Source organism: Mauremys mutica, chromosome 6 (genome assembly GCF_020497125.1).
Source record: "Mauremys mutica isolate MM-2020 ecotype Southern chromosome 6, ASM2049712v1, whole genome shotgun sequence".
Taxonomy (NCBI): Eukaryota; Metazoa; Chordata; order Testudines; family Geoemydidae; genus Mauremys; species Mauremys mutica.
In genome coordinates this window covers 43,517,658-43,542,690 of record NC_059077.1, presented here as the reverse complement: position 1 = coordinate 43,542,690, position 25,033 = coordinate 43,517,658, and the positions used below count along the sequence as shown (strand labels likewise).

At 41.7% G+C, this 25,033-nt stretch overlaps 1 protein-coding gene across 1 annotated transcript in view; it reads right to left on the bottom strand.

Moving 5' to 3' along the window:
* Positions 1-24,426, bottom strand: part of TBCA (tubulin folding cofactor A) — a 53,735-nt gene extending 29,309 nt beyond the window's left edge. Inside the window, exon 1 of the mRNA XM_045021851.1 lies at positions 24,216-24,426. Within this exon, the coding sequence (XP_044877786.1) occupies positions 24,216-24,268 (53 nt within the window). The 5' untranslated portion in view covers positions 24,269-24,426. The remainder of the gene's footprint in view (positions 1-24,215) is intronic.
* Positions 24,427-25,033: the final 607 nt, after the last annotated feature.

Sequence of the window (25,033 nt, the reverse complement as noted above, 5' to 3'; positions counted from 1 at the left end):
TGTTTTTCAGCCACCTATCTTCCCTGCTATCCACTTACCATTGCTGAGAGCCAGTGGTTTTCAACCTGTTTACCACCGTGGGTTGCATATGCAGTACACAATGCATTATGTGGGCCACATCCAATACTACCTGTATGGCCCTGAGGATGTCACATGGGCTGCAGCTCTGTGCTGACTGGGCCGCAAGTTGAGAAGCACTGGGATGGTCAGTGACATCATAGTCACCTGCCTCCTTCAGGACTTCAGTGGTACCCTACAATCACCCACCAGGAACTTTTTTATTATTATTAAATAGCTTTTACAATCTAGATCCTTTTCCTTGGAGGTTAGGAGCATCTACTTTGCAATATTTACAGGACACCCACTTGGAGGAATGAGCCCTAGTCATTCCAGACGTGGGTCACATGAACAAGTAGTGTGCTGAGCTAGCAACAAACCACTGTGAACGCTCAGAGCATTTTTCAATCAAGATTATAGTCTCCAGTTACTAAACATGCCCAATTAAGTTGTTTTAAAAGCATTTTACTGAATTTATTTTTATTTTCACACTATACATATCCCAGCAAAAGAAAGAATATTAAAGAACTGCCCAGTCTTTTGGGGAGTCTTTTGCTGAGAAAGGTGTGTTGGGAAAGTAATTTCAATGACATACACCAACATTGAGTTCATAAAATTTCTCAGTCTACAAGGATTCCACATTTGTGAGACTATTATTTTTAAAAAACAGTCATTAATCTGACTTCCGAATTCTACTAAGGCCTTGTCTACACTACAAAATTAAGATGACCATATTAGGTCAACATACAGCCACCGCAGTTATTACTGCAGTTTTTCCTGTCCACACTACCCTGCTTCTCCTGGTGGTGCACATCTTCACCAGGAGCATTTGCACCAATTTAAGTGGGGCAGTGTGGGGGTCTGCCCAGGACTCTCAGCCGTCAGCCCTCCCGTTGCCCAAGGCTCCCAGACCGGACTTGAGACCGATGCCAAGATGACAGCCAACAGGTTACGTAAGTAACAGTGTCTACAATGACACTGCGTAGCCCCAACCACGTTTACCTAAGCAATAAAAGCAGGTCATGACAGAGACACCAAGTTTACCATGTGTCACTCTTTAGAACAGTGGTTCTCAACCTGCAGGCTCCATGCAGCCCAATTAGCACACAGCTGCTGCCTGGCCCCCCCCATGCAGCAAGGTCCGGGCTGCCCCCGCCCCCCCCCCACACACACGGCAAGGTCTGGGGTCAGGGCGGCCGCCCAGCCCCCCCCCACGGCAACCTCTGGGGCCAGGGCTGCTGCTGCCCAGTCCTGCACAGTAGGGGTTGGAGTCAGGCTGTTGTGCCTGGCCCCTGCACAACAGGATCTGGCTACCGCCTGGCCCCCCACAACAAGGGTTGGGTCAGGGTTGACAGCAGGGTCGACAGCAGGGTCAGGACGTGGCTCCACTCCTGGCCCGACCCCTCCAGGGTGGGGCCTCTAGGCTGGGGGCACTAGGCATAATGGTGGTAGTGTGGGTTCCGGTGGTTTTCAACCTGAAGCCCACAATGATTAATAGGTTGAGAGCCACTGCTTTAGAAAAGGATACTTGCCAGACAAAAGAGCTACACTGTCTTTCCAAGCAGTACAGTCAATAAACTTAATACAGAATATTCATGACAAGTTTGAGAACTAGAAACATCTGAAGGGTAATCTGAATTGGCAAGAGAAGTTACAACGAAAAGAATAAAGAAAGGGTACATTGCTAATGTTTTGGTAATGGTTTGGACACACCTGATTTTCAAAAAGGCAAAGACAAAACAGGAGGGAAACAAAATGATCATCCATGAACTTGCACCTGCAGAAGTCATTAGCTGCTTCAGGAGAAGTCAAAGTCTGTATAAGGCTTTGAAGAAAGTCTGAAAGATCAAGAAGCTGTCAAACTTCTTTTAATTTAATGTCATTTAGCCACTTTCCACACATGCAGAAGATGGGGTCGAACCAATTTCAAGCAATTCCAGCATTAACCAAGAGACCATTCTGAAATCCTCCCCAAACCACTTAAATAATGAGGAATAGTAAGTTGCTATTCATCATGTAGGACCCAAATATAGTGAACAAATCCCCAGATTCACTCATCTCCTCAGGCATATATGAAATGCTTGTCTAACATTAAGGCTACATGCATTTTCTTTTTGCTATTCCTAACAGAAGTTGTAAAATACTATTTCAGGAAGACTGTTGAGGATATTCTCCTGATCAGGCCAAGATTTCACCAGCCCAATGAGCAAAACAGCGTTGAAGTACCTCCTTAAAAATCTAGAAGTCATCTCTCCCTGAAGATTCTTTTCTGATCTTATGCTAGTCTGGTAGAGTGTCTCTATGCTGTAAGAAGAGAATAGGATTGAGTGGCACAGGGCAGCAGATTTAAGAGGGCCAACAATCTGATTGTTGGTTTTGAAAGTGGAGTAAAATGACTAGTCAAAAGGAAGGGAGTAGCTTAATTTTTATTATCCCTTCTCATGTGCACCTGTCTCTCTGTGGGCTGGAGGAGCCTTCCTTTTTACATGATCTTGTGAAATAGTGAATGATGAGTCCAAGAACAAAAGTCTTATGTACAAATGTGTTCTGACCACCACCAATCTGACATTCCTGAACCATCTTCAGGTTGCTGGAGTGACTTGGGGGGGGAGGGAGGGAATCAACCCCCGCCCCTTTTCTATGCTGTTTTTGGCCAATAGGACAACAAAAGAAACTAAGCACTGAAGTTTCTAAGGGGCGGGGGAATCAAAAAGTTTTTATTCGTTATATTCAATTCATGGGTTTTGAAGTCTCAATGTCCAAATGCTACCTGGCCTGCAGTTTCTAATTTGAGTCACGCATACTGTGGTACAGAAAGGGCTGCAAGTTTAGTTTTCCCTTTTAAGAGCAAGTCTGCTGTTAATGCCACCATTATTTTGGTGAGACATCTGAATTTACAATATTCTCTAAAGATGGCAAATCAAAGTAAGTTTTAGTGCGATGGTTGGCTAAAGGTGAATCGTGCCAACCAGTGAACAATTATAATTAGATGGCTATTTCCGGGCTCACTATTACTGTTAAGATCTCAAAGGATCATTCCAAAATGTCTATTTGGGAAAAATGTGAGAAGAACTCCATTTCTTCCTCCAAGGGATCTAATCCTAGAGGAGAAATTTTCCAAATTAATTCAAGGAAGAAGCTTGAGTCCTCACAAACATTTGCAGAGAGGAGTCTGCCTTTCAAAATCCTCTGTTCCTATTGAAGGTTGAGCCAAGTTCTGAATGGCTCTCTCACAGGAAGAAATTCCTTTTGATCTGAGCAGAATGATTTATTTAGGAAAGTCCTGCTTCATTAGAGATAATAGCAAGCCTGCTGCACTATATAGTTTCAACTGAGACTATCAAAACTTGTATAGGAAACCAATGGTGTCTTTACACTTAATTATTTGTATTTCTGTAGTGCCTAGGTGCCCTAGTTGTAGACCAGATCCCCACTGTGCTAGGTTCTGTAAAAAACACAGAACAAAGATGGCTCCTGCTCCAATGAGTTTACAATCTAAGTAATTTTAATGGTATTTATTGGGCGCTATGGGTGCTAAACAACTTTGAAAAGCAGGCCATGCTTCTTTAGATGCCTAACTTTAGGCAAAATTTGAAAATGTTGGCTTTCTTTCTTTAATATTGCTTAATAAGCCAAATCTTCTAGGTCCTTAATATGTTTTCCTTTTCTCAATTCCACTCAAGTTTATTAACTTTTCCAGGTACTGAAGTTATTAAAACTAAGCACAGAATTCTAGAAACAATCTCACTGTGATGTACAGAAAAAGGCTGTCCCCTCTCTGGGTCATGACACAATGCTGCCCCAAAATCCCATTCCTTATCTATGTTGCCATATCCCACAGCAAACATTTTATTAGCCACAAATCTGCAAATCACCCCCAGGATCTCTTTCAGTATTCCTGCTTTCCAAGCATCTCTCCTGCACTGAATACTTTGTGTTGCAAATTATTTTCCCTACTTGCATATTTCCAGCTCACTCATGTTTGCTTGCCCAAAACGTCCAGTCTTTGAGATGCCTTTGTATTATTTCTTTGGTCTCACAAAGATTTACAAAATCTCCAAACTGAATAACTTAATAGGTTGTTCAAGATTTTAAATGAGAATGTACAACTGCACTCTCAGCAGCACCAAGTGTATAACGCCTCCCAACCCAATGCTTACCATTTAAAACAGACTTTGCAATCAGATTTTAAACCACAACAATGCTCATATCCAAGTAAATTTGAAAAATTCAAATAAGATTGAGATGCTATTTAAATTCTTTATCAAATTCAGGTATTTTATGTCTATTGAATTCCATTTGTCCAGTAATTCTATCAATCAACAAAAATTATCAGACTTGTCTGGCATGATTTGTTCTTTATAATCATCTAGTATGTGTTGTTCACAGTTGTCATTCTCTATATGTTTACCAAGTTAATATTAGTTCTTGGTATCAGCATAAGACAATATACAGTAATTGCCAGGTTTACTTCCTCTACCCCACCACCACACTATTTCAGGAGGGCGGGGTTGGAATCAATAGCACATTTACCATTCCCAGTTTTCCATAGTTTTCAAAAAATTATTGTCAGTGATTCATTAATTGTGTATCATTCACATTTATTTGCATTTAATCAATGTTTCCAAGTTCCATTCCTATTTTAGTTACCACAAAAGTAGAAATATCTATATGGCAACCATTATTAAAACAGAAAAAAAATTATAGGTTAAAGTCAGAATCATTTCTATTGTAGAATCATAAGAACTAGAAGGGACCTTGAGAGGTCATCTAGTCCAGTCCCCTGCACTCAAGGCAGGACTAAGTATTATAGACCATCCCTGACAGGTGTTTGTCCAAACTGCTCTTAAAAATCCCCAATGATGGAGCTTCCACAACCTCCCTAGGCAATTTATTCCAGTGTTTAACCACTCTGACGGTTAGGAAGTTTTTCCTAATCTCCAACCTAAACCATCCTTGCTGCAATTTAAGACCATTGCTTCTTGTCCTATCCTCAGAGGTTAAGGACGACAATTTTTTTTCCTCGTCTTTGTAACAACCTTTTATATATTTGAAAACTGTTATGTCCCCTCTCAGTCTTCTCTTCTTCAGACTAAACAAACCCAATTTTTCTATCTCCCCTCATAGGTCATGTTTTCTAGACCTTTAATCATTTTTGTTGCTCTTCTCTGGACTGTCTCCTATTTGTCCACATCTTTCCTGAAATGTGGCGCCCAGAACTGGACACAATACTCCAGTTGAGGCCTAATCAACGCAGGGTAGAGTGGAAGAATTATGTCTCGTGGCTTGCTCACAATACTCCTGCTAATACATCCCAGAATGATGTTTGCTTTTTTTTGCAACAGCATTACACTGTTGAGTCATATTTAGTTTGTGATCCACCATGACCCCCAGATCCCTTTCCACAGTACTCCTTCCTAGGCAGTCATTTCCCATTTTGTATGTGTGCACTGATTGTTTCTTCCTAAGTGGAGTACTTTGCATGGGGGGAGGGATAGCTCAGTGGTTTGAGCATTGGCCTGCTAAAGCCAGGATTGAGAGTTCAATCCTTGAGGGGGCCATTTGGGGATTGGTCCTGCTTTAAGCAGGGGGTTGGACTAGATCTCCTGAGGTCCCTTCCAACCCTAATAATCTATGATTTGTTCTTATTGAATTTCATCCTATTTACTTCAGACCATTTCTCCAGTTTGTCCAGATCATTTTGAATTTTAATCCTATCTTCCAAAGCACTTGCAACCCCTCCCAGCTTAAATAAATAAATAAGTGGAGATATACCAATCTCCTAGAACTGGAAGGGACCTTGAAAGGTCATCGAGTCCAGCCCCCTGCCTTCACTAGCAGGACCAATTTTTGCCCCAGATCCCTAAGTGGCCTCCTCAAGGATTGAACTCACAACCCTGGGTTTAGCAGGCCAATGCTCAAACCACTGAGCTATCCCTCTGCAAACTTTATAAGTGTATTCTCTATGCTATTATCTAAAGAATTGAAGATATTAACCAGACCCAGACCCAGAACCAATCCCTGCAGGACCCCCCTCGTTATGCCCTTCAAGCATGACTGGGAACCACTTATAACTGGTTGTAAAATTGTTCCCAGAGAGCAGTTATGCACTCACCTTTTAGTAGCTCCATCTAGTTTGTTTATAAGGTCATGAGAGACAGTATCAAAAGCGTGGTATATCTTGAGTTTAGTAACATCTACCACTTCCCCCCATCCAGAAGGCTTGTTACCCTGTCAAAGAAAGCTATTGGGTTGGTTTGACACGATTTGTTCTTGACAAATCCAGGCTGACTATTTACTTATCACCTTATTATCTTCTAGGTGTTTGCAAATTGATTGCTTAATTATTTGTTCCATTATCTTTCCAGGTACTGAAGTTAAGCTGACTGGTCTGTAATTCCCTGGGTTGTCCTTATTTCCCTTTTTAAAAGATGAGCAGTATATTTGGCCTTTCCCAGTCTTCTGGAATGTCTCCCATCTTCCATGACTTTTCAAAGAAAATTGCTAATGGCTCAGATATCTCCTCAGTCAGCTCCTTGAGTATTCTAGGATGCATTTAATCAGGCCCTGGTGATTTGAAGATATCTAAAATGTCTAAGTAATTTTTGCCTTGTTCTTTCCCTATTTTAGACTCTGATCCTACCTCATTTTCACTGGCACTCACTATGTTAGACATCCAATCACCACCAACCTTCTTGGTGAAAACCAAAACAAAGAAGTCATTAAGCACCTCTGCCATTTCCACATTTTCTGTTATTGTCTCCCCCTCCCCACTCCTTGAGTAACGGGACTACTCTGTCCTTGGTCTTCCTCTTGCTTCTAACGTATTTGTAGAATGTTTTCTTGTTTCCTTTTATGTCCCTAGCTAATTTGAGCTCATTTTGTCCCTTGGCTTTTCTAATTTTGTCCCTACATATGTGTGTTATTTGTTTATATTCATCCTTTGTAATTTGACCAAGTTTCCACTTTTTGTAGGACTCCTTTTTGAGTTTTAAATCATTGAAGATCTCCTGGTTAAGCCAGGGTGGTCTTTTGCCATACTTCCTATCTTTGCTACACAGTGAGATAGTTTGCTCTTGAGCCCTTAATAATGTACCTTTGAAAAACTGCCAACTGTCTTCAATTGTTTTTCCTCTTAGACTTGCTTCCCATGGGATTTTACCTACCAACTCCCTGAGTTTGCTAAAGTCTGCCTTCTCGAAATCCATTGTCTACTGTGCTGTTCTCCCTCCTACCATCCCTTAGAATCATGAACTCTACCATTTTCATGATCACTTTCACCCAAGTTGCCTTCCACTTTCAAAATCTCAACCAGTTCTTCCCTATTTGTCAAAATCAAAACTAGAACAATCCCCCGCCAGCAGCTTTCTCCACCAATACATTCCAAGAACTTATTGGATAATCTGTGCCCTGCTGTGTTATTTTCCCCCCCAACAGATGTCTGGGTAGTTAAAGTCCCCCATCATCATCAAGTCCTGTGCTTTGGATGATTTTGTTAGCTGTCTTAAAAAAAAAAAGTCTCATTCACCTCTTCTTCCTGGTTTGGTGGTCTGTAGTAGACCCCTACCATGACATCACTTTTTTTTTAAAAAACCCCTTTTATCCTTACCCAGAGATTTTCAACAAGTCTGTCTCTTATTTCTATCTCAATCTCAGTTCAGGTATATACATTTTTAATATACAAGGCAACACCTCCGTCCCTTTTTCCCTGTCTGTCCTTCCTGAGCAAACTGTATCCTTCTATACCAATATTCCAGTCATGTGTATTATCCCTCAAAATCTCCATGATGCTAACTATGTCATAGTTGTGTTTATTTACTAACATTTCGAGTTCTTCCTGATTATTCCCCATACTTCTCGCATTAGTATACAGACATCTAAGATACTGATTTGATTCCCCCACCCAGTTCTGTCTTGTCTCTCCTTTATCCCTGCTATAACGGCCCAGACTCCCCCCAGATTCTGACCCTTCTCCCAGGTCTCCGTGTTTCTGACTTATCTTTTGACTTTGAGAGTTGGAAAATATAAGAGCCCTTCCTTAACTTGAATTATTGATTTAAAAAACAACAGCGAAACATATCTGTGGTCAGTGAAACACATTTGAGTCCACTACTGGACATATATTAACTCCTTCTCAAAGTGTGTATAGATACTGATGAAATTAAGAACAGAAAGGAGATCAATGAACTGATGTTGGAATTATGGAGACAGTTTTGTGTTTTCTGCACATATGCCAGAGTCCATTGTTTATCGTGTTTGTGTTTAAAATACTGCCTAATGTAGAATGCATAGTATTCTCTCTTCTCTAAAGCTGATCTCATTGGAACAGTGATTATACAGTGTAAGGGCAGAACCAACTAAGTGACTGGTAGACTTGATGCAAGTTACATGGAGAATGAGACCTGTCACCAAACTACACTTTGAGAACATCTTAAAGCCATCAGAGATTGAACACAGACCATGCACATTAGTACTGTGTTTGAAGAGGCCAGATTTTCAACAAAAGTCTTTCAAAGAACAAGAGACTGATTGTTAGAGTCCATTTCAAATTGCATGAATTTTATTACAAGATCATTTTTATTGATAGTGCTATTAGTTCTTTGATATACTATACAATATTTGGATTTAACACTAAAATTGTGGAAATTCCATTTATGTATTATTAATTTCAGTCAAATATGTTGCTGTGAGACTAACAAAAGTTTAAAGAGACATCTCACATCCACACTAAGAGGAACATTAAAGACCACATGGGCCATTACTACATTTCTTTATAAATATAAAAAAACATAAATCAACAGTGACAGTCTAACTTCAACTAATGTATAGTTTAACACTTACATCCTGTATATCTAAGTCACTTGCAAACACTGTGCTCCCTTATAGGTGATACTCCTGGGGGAGTTCTGCACCACTACGCATGCACAGAATGTATGTCCCCTGCAGATTTCTTTGCTTCCCCGCAGAAAAATTACCAGCTGCAGAAAGCTATGCACACTCCCCTCCCCCGCTACCTGCGCCCATCACTCCTCAGCTACAGGGGGGGAAGGATCCATGTAGAGGGAGATGCTCCCCATCCACCCAACCCATGTGCATCCAGACCCCCTCATACCCAGACCCTCCTGCTGAGCCTCACCTCAATGAGCCACCTGCACCCAGATCTCCACCTCACCAAGCCCCAACCAGCTGCACCTGGATCCCCACCCAACTGAGCCCCACTCCCACAACATCTGGACCCCCACTGAACCCCCCAAACCCAGACCCCCTTTCCTGCTGAGCCCCAACCACTGTCACCTGGACCCCCCCTGCAGAGTCCCATTACCGTTGCACTGAGAATCCCCCCACAACAAGCCCCTGTGCATCCAGATCCACCCTCACACACACACACAGATCCCCCACTGAACCACCCACACCCAGATTGCCCCACATACAACCCACTAAACCCACACCTGGATCCCCCCCACATTAAGCCTCTCCACACTTGAATCCTGCCTGTCCATACCTGGTGCACCTGGCATGGAGGGGCAGAGCTCTGGGGTGTTTCTGGGGCAGGCCTGGTCCTTGCACTGTGTCCAGGTTGGATGCAGCCTTACCACTGAGTCCATGTCTGGGGAGGTGGGGGGGGAGCAGCTGCACAGTGACCTCCCATCTCTATTGAGCCCGTGGCCTGTGCTCCCCAATGCCATGCTAGAGCCTCGACATTTGACAAAATTTGCAGAATTTTAAAATATCATGCACAGAATTTTTGGTGCAGAATGCCCTCAGGAGTAAGGTGGGGAAAGAGTCCCTTGGTTAATCATTAATTTATATATACTTAAGACAGAGTCTGTTTTCCCCATTTTTCTGTCTACTACCCAGTGTAGTCTCTTTTAAAAACATCATTTCCAAAAAATAAAGTAATAATGTTCTGGGTATGGGCAATTTGTATGCAAGTCATTTTTAATTGCAGAGCTATTAAAAATAAGAAACACGTTGACCCTTGTTTCGCAGGGCAGTTTTAGAACATTAATATGTGTCAGTTGCCACACTGTGAGAAAACAAGATAGTTTAGTGCCCACTAAAAGTGACAGACTACACTGGCAACTAAAGATCTCCATTTATTCAAGGACAGCAGCTGTGCAAGCTTCCCCAATTCACAAGTTCCTCAATTCTGACCTAGAGACCCCACCTCTAAGAGTATGTCTACACTGCAATTAGATAATCACAGCTGGCCCAGGCCAGCTGACCTGGATTAGTGAGGCTGCTTAATTACGGTGTAGCCCTCGCATGGTCCCTGGGCCTGAAAGTCTACACTGCAATTAAACAGTCCCTTAGCCTGAGCCCCGTGAGCTGGAGTCAACTGGCATAGGCCAGCCACAGGTATTTAATTGCAACGTAGCTACCCTAAGTGGGTGTCTTCACTGCAGAGTTAACTCAGGTGATTGGCACCCAGACCTCAGCACTGTTTATTATTCCAGCAGGTATTACAGTCCTGTAAAGTATCTGGAAAAAATGTCAGCTACCATTGAGAGTCACCTGGTAAGCAACTAAGATACAAATAATCACTGGAGTTTATCTTTATTATTTGCCTTTTTAAAAAACACCTATTAATTGAGAATTGGAACAATTCAGCAAATTTATGAAGATTCCAGCTTGCTGGCTCTTCCTGTTCATTGTCATCATCTTTGTCTTCTGTAGACAATTTTATCAGTTCCTCTAACTCTTCGTTAGTCAATGTTTCTCTATGGCTCTCAATTAATTCTTCAATTTCTTCCTCAAGGATGTCAACGAAGCCATCACCACCCACTTGCCTGGCCACCTGAACTTCTTTGATTTTTAAGGGTTTCCTAACTATTGACATTCACACATTCTTTCCATAGGTTTCGCCAACATGCATTGACTGTTTAAGGCTTGATTGCATCCATTGCCTGTTTAATATAAGTGATGCAATCGGCAATGGTGAAGGACTTCCAACACTCCATCATATTAAGATTGGAATCAGCATCCATAGCGCTACGTATCTGTGAGAACGTAAGCCTCGTGTACGTGGCCTTGAAACTGCGAATCAGGCCTTAGTCGAGAGGTTGGAGGCAGGAGAAGGACAACTTCAACGTCGTTATGCACAAACCGAAGTGCCTCAGGGTGGCCAGGAGTATTGTCTATGAATAGCAACACTTTAAAAAGTCAAGTCCTTTCTCTTCGAGGTACCGCTTGACCTCTGGAATGAAACATTTGTGGAACCAATTCAGAAATAATACTGCCATCACCCAAGCCTTTTTATTTGATTGCCAGAACAAGGCAGGAGATTGTTCTTGCCTTTTAGGGCATGGGGATTTGCAACCCTGTAGAGCAAGCCCGACTTTATTAAATGCCCAGCCGCATTGCCACAAAACACAGTCACACGGTCTTTAGCTGGTTTGAAGCCAGGGGCTTGTCTTTCTGATTTCAAAATGTAAGTGCGGTTGGGCTTTTTTTTTTTTCCAGAAGAACCCAGTCTTGTCAGCATTAAAAACTTGTTCCAGAAGATAGCCCTTTTCGTCTATCATGTTCGGGGTAGGCTTTTGCTGCCTCTTCATCGGCAGATGCAGCATCACCTGTAGTGTGCACGTTTTTGAGGTTGAAACGGTTCCTAAATCTGTTAAGCCAATCTTAGCGAGCTTTGAATTCCTTCTCATCAGAAGGCTGTCCCTCTTCAGCGGGAGGTTTGAACAGCGTGTAGAGGCTAAGAGCCTTCTCTCACAACCTGTTGCCATCGATAGGCACATGTTTATGGTTCATGTCTTCCAGCCATAAGTTTAAGGCCTTTTCAGTATTCACTAAAGTCTTACCACGCACCTGGCTCATCACCATAGCAGTTATTGAAGCACTTGATGCCACGGCTTGACATATTTCTCTCTTGAATCTTGATGGCACGGATGCTAGATTCATTGTGGCCATATTTATGTGCCATGTTGGAGACCGACATACCATCTCAATAAGTCCAACACAGCCAGTTTTTCCTCCAGCGTTGGAACAGACCGCTCTTTCTTTGATTGAGCACCAGATTAAGTAGTTGGCTTGCATTTAGGGGCCATGTTGTACGAAAAATACGTATCTTTAAACACTAGAATCATACTCAGCGCAGCGAGATGCTCACACGATGAGAGGCACGCAGGAACTGAGACCAATTGAGGGAACAGCAAATTCACCTCTCCCATGTCATGCGTGCTCCGGGGCATACGCTCATTGCGCATATATAGTTGAATTCACGTAAGTTAAATGTGCGTATGATGCGACTCCACTGTTTTTCAAAGACAGGAAATTCCTTTTCCAAATAAAACCCTTTAAAAGAATCTGTCCCCTGCAGTAGTACAGTACTTGAACTATCTTACATCTAGTTTTCCACTTACATTCATAATGCACATGCCTCTTTCCCATGTTCTTCAGTGAATTGCTTTGTATTTACACAGAACTTGTGTTTTCCTACATATTCATTCCATAAAAGAGTCAAGATGTAATGTTAAGCTAATTTACAGCAAGTACATATAGCTAATTTTCTTCAACTATATCTTCCTTTATCCCCTTTGTTCTTCTATATATTTGATCAACTACTGTTCTAATAGTTTAGATTCCTTCTGACATCTATATTTAAAAAACCTCAAACATTCCCCTCCAAAATATATAGCTCCTCGTTTGCACAAATGCAAAAAGTTATTCCAAAGTCCCTAATTACCAAAAAGACTTCCAATGCCCATCCCCTCCATTTTATATTTTCCATTATGAAACAGTACAATTAGGTAAAAAGATACCAATACACCAAATTAAAAATTAGCCTTTCTGTATCGTGAGAGGCTACTTTTTCTTGATATGCAAGCATTTGAAGTTCACCAACATTCAGTCAGCCCATTGTGAAATACACGTTTACACAGCTCACATTTGAAAAAGAGCAAGAACAAAACAGACTACAAATAATCTAACAAAAAAAGATAACAGAATTCTTTTAAATTACTGATCTCAAATCCCACAGAGACAGACAAATCAATTTAGTCGGCTGGTGAAAAGAGCACATATTTTAATATATCCACTCACATTACCATCTTGTAACACAGATATTACTAAAATTAACAATCAGATTTGAAAAACACTTGTTTGCAGTGGAATTCCAGAAAATGAATCTGAACTTGATGCACATTCCTATTTTATTTTTGATTTCCCAGAGGCTCATTATAAACAAAGGATATAAAACAGCATAAAATATAATCTTCACAAGATACAGTGTAATTATAATCCTAAAATATTGATACAAGCTAACCTAAATACCAACATAAAAGATGTTGTGGTATGCAGAAGAATATTTCTGCTCAGAAGAAAGTCAAATTCCCTGGAGTAAAGAAAACAATGCTTTAGGAACCTAGAGCAATTAACTGATTGCTAGGGCTGACAGATAATCAATTTGTAACTTAAATGAGGTACAGAAAAATTCAGATCCAGAATGACTCTTGTACTCAAAAACTCTCAATGTGATAATTCAAGTATTTTGAATTTTCTAATTTAAGAATGAAAGTATATTAAATATTCCTATCTAGCAATGCATAAAACTATTAAATTAATTCAAAAATATAAATCACTTAATTTTGAAATCATATCAATATCCAAGTAAAAATTTCACATAACTTCATTACAGAGGGCCACCAGTTACATCCCGGTTAGATGGAGACTAAGAACATATAAAAAGATATTCAGGAGACAGTAACTCCTTATCTTCACCAGTACTAACAAGATCATCACTGGTTTTCTCGAGTTCATTTTCAGACAAACACTGTCTCAGCGTAAAGTCCACAAATTTTTCCTCTGACAGAAAAATCTTGGCTTGTGTAGAGCTCAGGACAGAACCAATAAAGGATTTTTCTGGACAGGTATCACAGTAGATTTGTTCCAGTTTAACTCTCACACTGAAAAAAGTACATCTTCAGGATTTCCCCTAAGGCTTGCCATGTGCACTTAAATCAGCCAGTTGTCTGGCTATGGGGACACTAAGATTCCCCGACACCCATATTGTGCAGTGCCCTTAGCAAAAGATCCACCTCTCTTCATGCTAGGGATTTCTGAACCTATGGAAGAAACATAAGAACAATGGTCCATCTAGCCCAGTATCCTGTTTTCCAACAGTGGCCAATGCCAGGGTGCTTCAGAGGGAATGAACAGAACAGGTAATCATCAAGTGAGCCATTCCCTGTCATCCATTTTCAGCTTCTGGGAACATCTACAAGTAGCATCATTTGAGAGGAATCCCCAAAAAGGAATGGGGAAGGGAGGTTGGCTGGCTTCATGGAGTGGAATTGGATCAGGTAGCCAAATTGAGCAGCCTCTTAGCATTCAATGATCCATGATAATTCTACCCCATGATGCAAGGAAATGGACTAAAGGAAAGAAAGCAAAATGCAGACCAGATCTAGTTTATCTTTTGCCTAGATGAGTAAAGCAATGGATATTGGAATTGGTCTGCATCTGAAATGCTTCCCTTTATCCTGTGTCTTCTGATGTTGGAGAGGAAGGGTATTCTGGAAAGAAGGATGGAAGCTGTCTAATGAAGAGTGTTGCCTCCAAAAATAGAACAATGACAGAAACACTCCTCTGGCCGGGCTGAGTGATCCCATCTAGCTTGCAGCAGATCTCATGCCCTTCCCCCCCCCCCAAGGATTTCCTCAGTTTTGATGATGAACAGATTGACCATAGAAAGGATATGCAATTCTTTAAAAGACACTGGAATCAAGGTACAAGTTACCATCTGAAAAAACAAATGTTTTGCTTGCCAACACATTTTGAATACACATGTGTCATGAATAGTTAGTAAAGGGTTAAAGCATAGTACCTGGTGGGCACCTGACCTGAGGACCAATCAGGGAAGAGAATTTGAAATTCCTAGGAGGGAACTTTGTGTGTGTGTGTGTGTGTGTGTGTGTGTGTGTGTGTGTGTGTGTGTGTGTGTGTGTGTGTGTGTGTGTGTGTGTGTGTGTGTTGTTCTTAGCCGTCTGGAGTTACAAGAGTCCAGATGTTTTAATCAAGTCTACAAGTTTCTACCTTTCTGAACTAATTTCTTCTAGTCAAGATAGTGAGTATTAGAAAGATACTTGGTGTCCTCACCTAATAATCCTATGCTTGCAATTCTGTGTGTTTGTTATTAATTATTCTTAATTCTGCTTGTACTGGTTGTACTGAGAAGGAGAGGGGATTCTCTCCAGAACTTAGCGAGGTTATACCCTATGAGTGTCCAGCTTGGACTCATAGAGATTCTGTATTTTCTTGTTTTCTTTTAACAAATTCTTTCTATAAAGATTTGATTAAATTCCTTCCACTGTGGATAGCGGAAGGGGCTAAGACGCTCTCTCTCGGTGATTCACAGAGTGGCTAGCAGAGAGGGAGGGGGGAAGTGGGCTGCTTCCCTGTGTGTGGGAGATTCAAGGAGTTTGAATCAAGATCTCTCTCTCTCCGGAGCAGGCTGGAGAGAGGGAAGAGAGGGGAGGGGGAAGGTTCCTCCTCTGTGAGTTGATCTGTGTTCCCAGGGAGTGTCTTTGAAGGGAGACAGGGGGGAAACAGGGGTGTCCCGGCCCACGTATTGACCGCGGTGGTGGCAGCAAAGGGGACCTACCCTAGGATTTTGGGGTGGGGGAAGACATGCGGGTCCTCACTTTGAAACCCCCCAGTTTCAAGTGAGGGTACAGACTGACAACATGAAACAGAATGTGGTTGCTTGAAAACTAAGTCACATAGCTTGGATTGTCCCCTACCAATGATAAGAATAGAATTTAGCATCTATGAAAAAAAAATCACACAGATGATAAAATTACTGAAGCTGTTTTGGATATACTGGATCAACGGGACTTTCACCGAGTACACTGGGTATACAATGAACAGTGGAAGTAACTTGGAGAAAACAGCATCAATAAGGCCCTGTGCAACCTTAATTCATCCCCCTTATTGAACATGCAATATGATATGGTTTTTAGTTACATGCTATTTTTCCCCCACAGAACTTCTGTCTCGTTCAGTGCACAGAACGGATGGTGCTTGCTTAGTAAGCAGCTACACAATTCTGTGTGTTCTGCCTCTTTCACCAAACACTTTCCACCTTCAGCAACAAATGAAGTGGGGGTCCCACAAACAACAGCCTCCTCCCACAACACAATCCTGATTCATCCCAGAGCATCCCATCCTGTGTGCTGAACAAAGCAGGGGTCTTGTGGAAAAGACTGCATGTGATCATGTAATCAAAAACTATAATAATGCATTGGCACAAGGGGGCCAAATTTGTACAACCTTAATACTGGCATTTAATAACTTCTGAACACTTAACTCTGCAACCTTAATAATGTTCTTTTAACAGTTTTCCTGTATGTAATTTCCTAAACTTTTTGAAAAAGCAAACTGAAAAAAAACACAAACCATATCGCATACTGACACCCAAAATGGAACATCAGCAAGGCTGGAACCCTTGGATCCACTATAAAGATCTCTGCCACTTGAACTAACTGATAGCAGTAGTAGGTTGCCAGCCTCTGCATGGACCAGTGCTAGAGAGGGAAAACACACTTTGCCAGTGAATTTCACAGATATTTGCTGACAGCACAGGAACAATGAGATCCAGGTTTTAGAGGGCAGTCTTCTGCCTGCTCCTCTCCCCCCTCTCCCGAGCACGACCTTCTCCCCATCCCCTCCCATCTGTCCTTATCTTAGTTCTGTCTCTTCCCCATCCCTGGCTCTTCATCCCAGTCCCAGTTTCTCCCGCTTTTTGTGGCTCCTGATCTGATATGCCTCTCTCCACACCGTGGCCTCCAATCACCATCCCTACTACCCACTTCCCCCATCTCCACTGGCTCACCATCCCAATCTTCCTCGCTAGGCTCCTCGTCCAATCCTGCTGTGTCTTCCACCACCATCCCTGACTCCTTTTCCCAGCCTCACTGTACCCATCCAATCCTCATCTTACCCCACATCCCAACCCAGTTCCCCTTCCCCCCACCCTTGCACCACAGGCCTCCAATCCCAGTCTCTTCCTTGAACCCCAGGCTCCTTGTCCCAATCTACTCCCTCAACTCCAACTGGTCTTGCTCTTCTTCCCTCTGCATTCAAAGCAGGCAGCTTCCTCTTCCATGCTGCCAACAGTTTTCAAGTCCCTGTTCTAAAGCACGGGAATGCTAGAGGTTTCCAAAGTAAAGGTCACCAGATTTTTTTTTTTTTTAAACCATGGGCAAAACATCATATTTTTCACTAGCTTCATTCTTGGAAATGGTTAAGCCATTTTGGCTGAATGTCTCAAAAAACAAAATATTAAAATATAGGCCAGAGGCAGATATCTGGCATGGAAAGTGTCATCCTGAATACTTAAAGATTGGCAAAGTTATAGGCGTCTAAAAACATGGTCTTCTAAATGAGAAGTGTTGGGCAATTTTAATTAGACATCTACCAGCCCCACATACAGAATCAAAAGTAGGGCAGGAAAGGACCTTAAAAGGTCATTTAGTCCCTACACCCCATCACTGAGGGAGGTTTAAGTATACCTAGGCCATCCCTGACATATAGTTTCTTATACTGTACACTCATCACTGTAGCGTCTGAGTGTCTTTCAATAATGTATTAAGCAATGTGAATAACATTTACCATGTGTTTGTTCTCTCGTTCTCTGGAGAAGTGTAGGCAGTGAAGTGCTGTGTTTTGGATTTTTAAGTTTTACACCCGTATGTTTATGTTAGAGGGCACTGTCAAAGTAATGCAACTTCCATTTAGAGGGGAAGGTGGTTCAAATAGTAGATTGTGTTCAGAGCTAAATGAAGATGAGTCCCTCTACTATGACAGCTCAATGGTTATAGTAAACTCTTACAGATTGGCTTTATCTTTTGGAATAACAATGCATGCTTTCAACAGTTAGTGCAACCTTACAGATGTATATAAAAATATACACAGTCTGCACTGGGTAAGGAAAAGTGGTAAATCTGCTAAATATTCCTAAATTCTGCAAGGCAAGGAAAGAGGGAGGGGGGAAAATCAGAGACCCCATTGAGGCCATCAGATCTGACAAAGTGCAAGAGCTTAGATATACTTACATCATAAGCACTTCAGGGCAAGGACCATCTCTGTTCTCTTTATACAGTGCCTAGCCCAACGGGGCTGGAGTTTCTTTCTAGGAACTAGTGCACTAGTAATACTAAGTGAGCTATGGGGAGCAGGTAGTCATGCATAGCTCTTCAATTTCAAATTACAGGGGAAACCAAGGACCCTGTGAAGCACTAAGGCACCCCACTGGCTCCACATTTTAAAAGAGAGACATGAGAAAATTGCCTTTAGTTAGCTTGAAGTTAAAGATGACCTGCAAAAGGGAAACCTTTTTATTTTTATTTTTTAAACTTCTTTATGATGCAGAAAGGAGGGCTGAAATGTGTTTGTTTTTAAAAGATTTTTAAAAAGGGGGGGGAAATAATCACATTAGAAATTCAGGTACTACATAGCTTGACTTATGACTGGAAAAAATAGTGAAACGATAATATCTCTGCATACCAGAGAGTACAAGCCGAACAATATATATGCAATTTAATTAATATTTTGGAGAAAAACTTTTGTTAAAGATTCAACAAGCTATGACTATTTAATTTTCTGAGACACATATCTGCACGCACCCCCTCAAAACAAATCCTTCAGAAAAGCCAGAACTGATACTCTTGATAGTTCAAAGGTTAAAAAAAAACAAAAAAAAACACAGAAAACCATAATCCTTAAGAAAACCCTACACAGCTTTTAGGCCTTCTTTATACTGTATATCATAAACCGGGAAATAAATAAATAAATAAAAAGGTATTCTTCCCCCCACCCCCGGTCCCTTCTGGCTGCTTTTACTTCACAAAAAAAAATTATTTTTTTAAAATGTGCCTTGGTGTTCCCTGAAACTTAAAAAACCCTACACATTTAAAAAGTATGAAAATGAATCACAGAAAAAGCAGGCATATGTTCAAACTGACTCAGTTGCGGGGAGGGAGGTGGAAGAGAGGAGAAGTGGAAGACTTGAGCCTCTAGTCTGTATACTAAGGGTAAAAGGCAAAAATATTGGTACCTGTGGTAATAAGTGGGTGAATTAGAGGATGACCGAAGGTTATGTGGTGAGGGGGGAACTGAGAAAATTTGACACCCATATTAGAAGTGTAAATGATTTAAGCTTGATGGGTGTACGTTATTTGTTCTATAGTCTGGACATAGATATTGAGGCTGATTTAAGAGATACGTGTTTTATACATGTGAATTTACTTATAGACAACTCATATAGTCTTATTTCCCATCCCTTCATATTTTATTTCCTACTTTAAAATGCTTTTAACTGTAACATACCTTGACTACATGAACCCGTAACGTAAAGTTTAACGTTTTTTGTTAGTCAGTAATAAACATTATCTCTAATATCAAAAGAGAGCAGAATCCACATTTCCTGAAACGCCCTATATATGTAGACTTTGATGTAATATATCACATCAAAGTCTTGTAGGGGAAATACAGAATCCTGGATTAGTCTAAACTAGTTAAGTAAATAATTTTTTTAATGATTTTCTGTTTGTATTTTAAAAGAAAGTATTAGTTTATTGTAACTTCCAGGTTATTATCATGGTGAATTTAAAACAAATAAAGGAAGAATTAACAGGACTGAATCAAGAAGCTGGCCATGACGGTGATAATGCCTCAGAAAAAATAACAGCTTAAATATGTTAGTGCTACAGGCAAAAAGCACAAACTTGGGAAGATTCCACAGTTAGAAATCACCTTTCCAAAAAAGGGCTGCTTTACCAAAAAAAAAAAAAAAAAATCAATACACTTTCCCCATAGGTTCATGATGTAAAATTCTATAATCAAGGCTTGTAGATTTGTAATTATGGTATGTCAGCTACATTTAAACAAGAGCGTTAAAAGATTGTTAAAGTTAAACTAACACAATTGCAATGTGAATTGTCTTAGTCTCATTCTAATCTACTGATGTCACTTTCATTTAATCAGAAAGAAACTATGGGCAAATGTCAGTGCTATTTTCGCATGCCCTTAACATACTTTGTTCACAGTAGTTTTTAAAACCATTACCAATCTGAAATGGATTTAAGATATTTAAGAAAGTTTTTTTAATCAACTAATTCACTCACTCTGAAGCAGGTAGGTTGAGCATGGATTTATTGAGAATGAGGTGATTAAGTGATTAAGCAACCTTTTAGGTTAGCTAAACAGAAGCATTACTTGTTAGGAAATAGCCACAATCTAGTATGTCTAACCATTTATGATTACCAAATCCTAGTTTTTGTATGACCTACAAGAAAGAGAAGGTGACTGACAACAGCTTGACCTGTTATCAAATCCACCCTGAGACATGAAAGATTCAGCATTTCTCCCCAATCCCATTGCAAGTTTCTTCCATTAATGCATAACAAAATTTAATCAGGCTAGAAAGGAAAGTGGCTCCAGTGCCACATGAAATTGCATTGTCTCATAAAACTAGAAACTCAAGTTACTGCATGACCCATAGTAGTGGGGATACCCCATAATTAGAGGACCTTTGCTACATAGTAAATCACAGCAGATATATTGCTATGCAGTAAATGACTCATCTCCATTCCTAGTTTTGGGGAAGCAATGAACTACCTCAACCACTGAGGAGACTATAGAGCAGGCTAAGTCAAAGGGTAGTTTAAAAAACAAAAGACAAGAACGTAAGTAGCCTGGGCAGTGCAATGGGAACAGAAAAAGGCAGAGAATCTGCCCCAGAGTACCAATTCTTGCCCTTACCTTTTTTTAAAATATACTTAGCCATCAGGCTGAAAAGGTTGGACACCAATGCCATACACCACAATTTAAGACACTTCAATACTCAATTTTTCACTTGTTAACACAGGTTTCTTTATTTCAGTGTTCTATTCTTAGAAGAAATTATGTCTGAGGCAGCAATATTATTAGCTTTCCCATACAAGTTGCAAGAAAAGACTGACAATTGGTATGTTAAAACTACATTTGTGGTCATCTAAATGTGTTATTGTAGCTTTCGGTGGTTTCATGGCCTACATAGGGTATTACCTTGAGTATGAAGTAGCAGGAGAAGGAGTAGTAATACATTCAGGTGGCCACAACTATCTGAGCCCTGTCTCTAGAAAGAGCCATTATTTTTAATGGAGTGGTGTGACTGAATTGGCACAAGGTACACAATATATTCAAAACCCACAAGCTATTTTTGCTGGCTGTACCAACTAACCTTCTAAGCCTGTATCTATCAAAAATTCCTGAAGTATTCAAACACCACTGGTCCTGCAGATAACATCAAACAGGTCTGTATTTGAAAGCCATTTATTCTGCATTGGAAGAGCAGCAATCAGGCAGTTGAAGGAGAAAATATCAGTTCAATCATACTAAAACTTTTAAAGCTGAACTTAATTAAATGTTAAACAATTCCATGCCAAACTGGAGACCTGGTCTCCATTCCTAGTCGGGAATTGCTCGCCCAGCCCAGCAACTACCATCAGCAATAGTCAAAAGTCTCCAGATGGGTTATAATGGCATAGCAGCTTGCTGAAGGAACTTGTTATTCTGGTTTCATCAGCCAAATCATAACCCAGTTGTGTGTGTGTCTTGGAGGCAGAAACTCTAACTGTAATGAATGTTGCCAAAGGAAGTTAAGTGGATCCAATTCTCATGCCCTCCCGTCTTCTTCCCCTTCTTTCGAGTTCATCTTTGGGGGGAAAAGACTGAATGTAAAATTAACTCAAATTCTTTCTTTCTAGAAGATTAGGCGTGCTGCAATTTTGACTTGAGAGCAGGAATTTCCCTTCAGAGAAGAATACTCACATGGCCTGCAGGTATAGGATAACCCAAAAATTAGTTAACAAAAATAAGGCCTCCATGAAGTTCCCCAGGAACATAAACAATATACAGGTTCCTATGCACCACCCATATTTTTAAAAAGTATCAGTGGTGCCTAGTGGTTTGAAAACAGAACTGTGAGCGAATACGCCTGAATTCTAATCTCAGCTCTTACAGACAGCCTCTGTGGTACTGATCAAGTCACTTAAACCTCTCAGTTTCCCCATCTTTGAAAGGTAGGTAACTGTTACCTCAGTTTTAAATAACTCATGAAGATTAGCTAGACAATGTCTATAAAACACTCTGATCACTTGAAGTGGAATCAGACTGCTAAGTATTACTATATGGTTCTCTCAAAGCAATGGTGTGCACAGTAAGCTAAAAAAGACACCAGGCAGAATATTAGATTGGAGAAACCTCCACAAAATACTAGAGTGTAGTTGTGTTTTACAAGACTCTGCAATACTTTCTAGGACTTCAGGTTTTTACAGATACTTCTAAGCAACTAGTTTGTGGAATGTGTATATAAACTTAAAATTTAACCTCAGTAATTTTCCTTTCCCATGATGAAGGATATTTTTTATTCTAATACTGACAGAAAACACTGCTCTTTGAGTAGCTCTAAGAAGTCCCAATCCACAATGCTTACAGTTATGATCTGTCATACCAAGAAAATGCATTCTGCTCTGGATCCCTATTTAACAAAACCTTCTTGAATTTAAGAAAAAAATTATGCAGGCATAAAGTCAGTTTATACTCCCCCCCCACACACACACAGTTACACAACATAGGAGTGTAAGAGTGCATACTCAAGTTTTAAAGCATATACATGGCACAAATAATTGCTCAATATTTTGAGCAAAAGGCTGTACTGAGACCCAAAGTTAATATTAAAATGTTAATATAAACCCTTGCCTATTCCATTACTCTACTCTTAAAGCCCAATCCTGCAAATGCCTTTAGTCATAATCCTTACTACTTTGAGAAGCCCCCTGCTGACTTAAATGCAACTACTCACAGTAGTTATCATTTCACTTGTAATGGACTGGACTCTTTAAGGTCCTGATCTGACAACACATAGCACTTGGGTACCATGGACTGTTTTCCCCATACTTATCCCATGGAAGTCAACACAACTGTTGCAAGACCTGGCCTTAGTATGTCCCATTGAGACTAGATATTAAGCCTTATAACATCAGAGCCCTACTCAACTATACACAATAAGAGGAGCAAATCGTATCCCCTAGATAACTTTGTAAATGTTGAGGTTACAAGATTTAGAATATATTGAGAGATAAGAGTGTTAAGTTTAACATTAGTTTTGGGTGTCCATATTGGAACTGGAACCATGCTAGTTACAAACATCTTTAAATACTTTTGTTGCTAATAAAATTCTGGCATGATTCCCCTGAATAGCAGGGACAAGATTTTTTGTGTCTGAGAAGTATGCTATAATCACATAGTAAGACTTACAAAACTATCTTGTTAGGTAGCAGAGATAACAGGCCTCTTAACAACAAGAGCAACAAAAGGCAAGAAACAGGAACACATGATTTACAACTCAGGGAAACCAAGGAATGCTGGTTGTAGTTTTGATCCTGTTGTGCACAAGAACATAATGGGTTAGTGGCTATTAGCTACAATGATAAACCTCAATTGTTACAGAACATCCTAGCTTGGTTATACTCAGCTGCAGCGGGGATCATCCAGGTACATATGGCAGCCCATCAATACAGTTAGAAACTGTTCAGTCTTGCATTACAGATGGACCAAAACTGCATTTGTCCCCAAAACGCACCTTACAAATTCTCTTTGGTAAAGCGAGAAGTAACTAGTTAGTCTACAGGGTTGGTCCCAAGACATTAAAGAGACACGGTGGGTGAGGTAATAGCTTTTAGTGTGGGTGAGAGACGAGCTGTCCAGCCACACCCAGCCCCTCTGCAGGTGACCTGAAGCTGGTCCAACAGAAGCCATGACCTCACCCTCCTAGCGTCTCCACGCTGCTCTCTATGGCACTTCCCGACTGTGGCTGCCGGAGCGCGGAGCAAACCCGAATGACGCGATCCCCTCGGGAGGCAGGATAACTCCCAGCCTACGGGAAGGCAACAGGAGACGCCATGGGGCTTTCCCCCCCCAACGCAGCCCAGAGGCAGAGCCAGGCCTCGAGCCCCCGGGCCGCGCTCAGCAGCTGCCGCCCAGGCTCTGCTTCTTTCGGGTCCCGCCCTGAACGGCTACACAGCACCAGGCATAACGGCCGCCGAGCGGGGCCGGGGCCGGCCCCACCCGCAGCCCCGCGACAGGTGGGGAGGCCGCAGCCGGGCACTCACCGCCTCACCACTCCCGTCTTAATTTTGATCTGCCTGAGGCGAGGGTCCGCCATGGTCCTGTGTCAGTGGCGCGAGCCGCGGGGGCCAGACACCAACGGATCGGCCGCTAGCGGGAGAGGAAAACGCGCAGGCAAAACTTGGCAGTTCACTAGAACGCAACGAGTGACGCGACCACCTGTGCGCCTGCGCAGTCCCGCCACGCGCAGAGCTCTGCTCTTTCTACGCAGACGCTTCCTTCCGCTATCCGGTCTGGACGACACCACTAGGCCACGTGAAAAGGGGGAACAGTCTGCCGCATTCCAGTGGAACTGTCCTGCCCTGTGGCATGCACCTTCCACTGCAAATCTAACCCGCTTGTCTGCCCTTGGCCCCGCGTCGTCCTGCTCCTTCCCGGGGCTGCTCTGGCTGAATCCGCCCTGTGGGTGGCGGGTCCCAGCGGTGCTCGTGCTGCGGTTCGGGACGGGAACAGAACAGAGGGTAGCTGTGCCCGGGTGTTTGTCCCTCGCGGCCCTTTTGCCAGCCGCTGCAAAGCAATGCAGCCGTCGCTCGCCTTGGCTGAGAATCGCGCTGCCTGTGAACGCTCAGACTGATTACAAGAGATCCAAACAGTGTTTGGCCCGCGTGGCTGGCGGGCTGCTGCTCCTCGCCCGGTCTCACCAGACAGCGGCAAAGATCCAGCCACGTTCAAGTTTTTAGAACCTGCTCCAGCCTTTCCCGGCACTGATAGGGGCGGGGTTCAAATCTCCTTCTCTTTAGGAGATTGCTGTGAGCTTCACCAATTCTCCTAGAAAGAAATAAAAAGTTTAGCTGCGCTACCT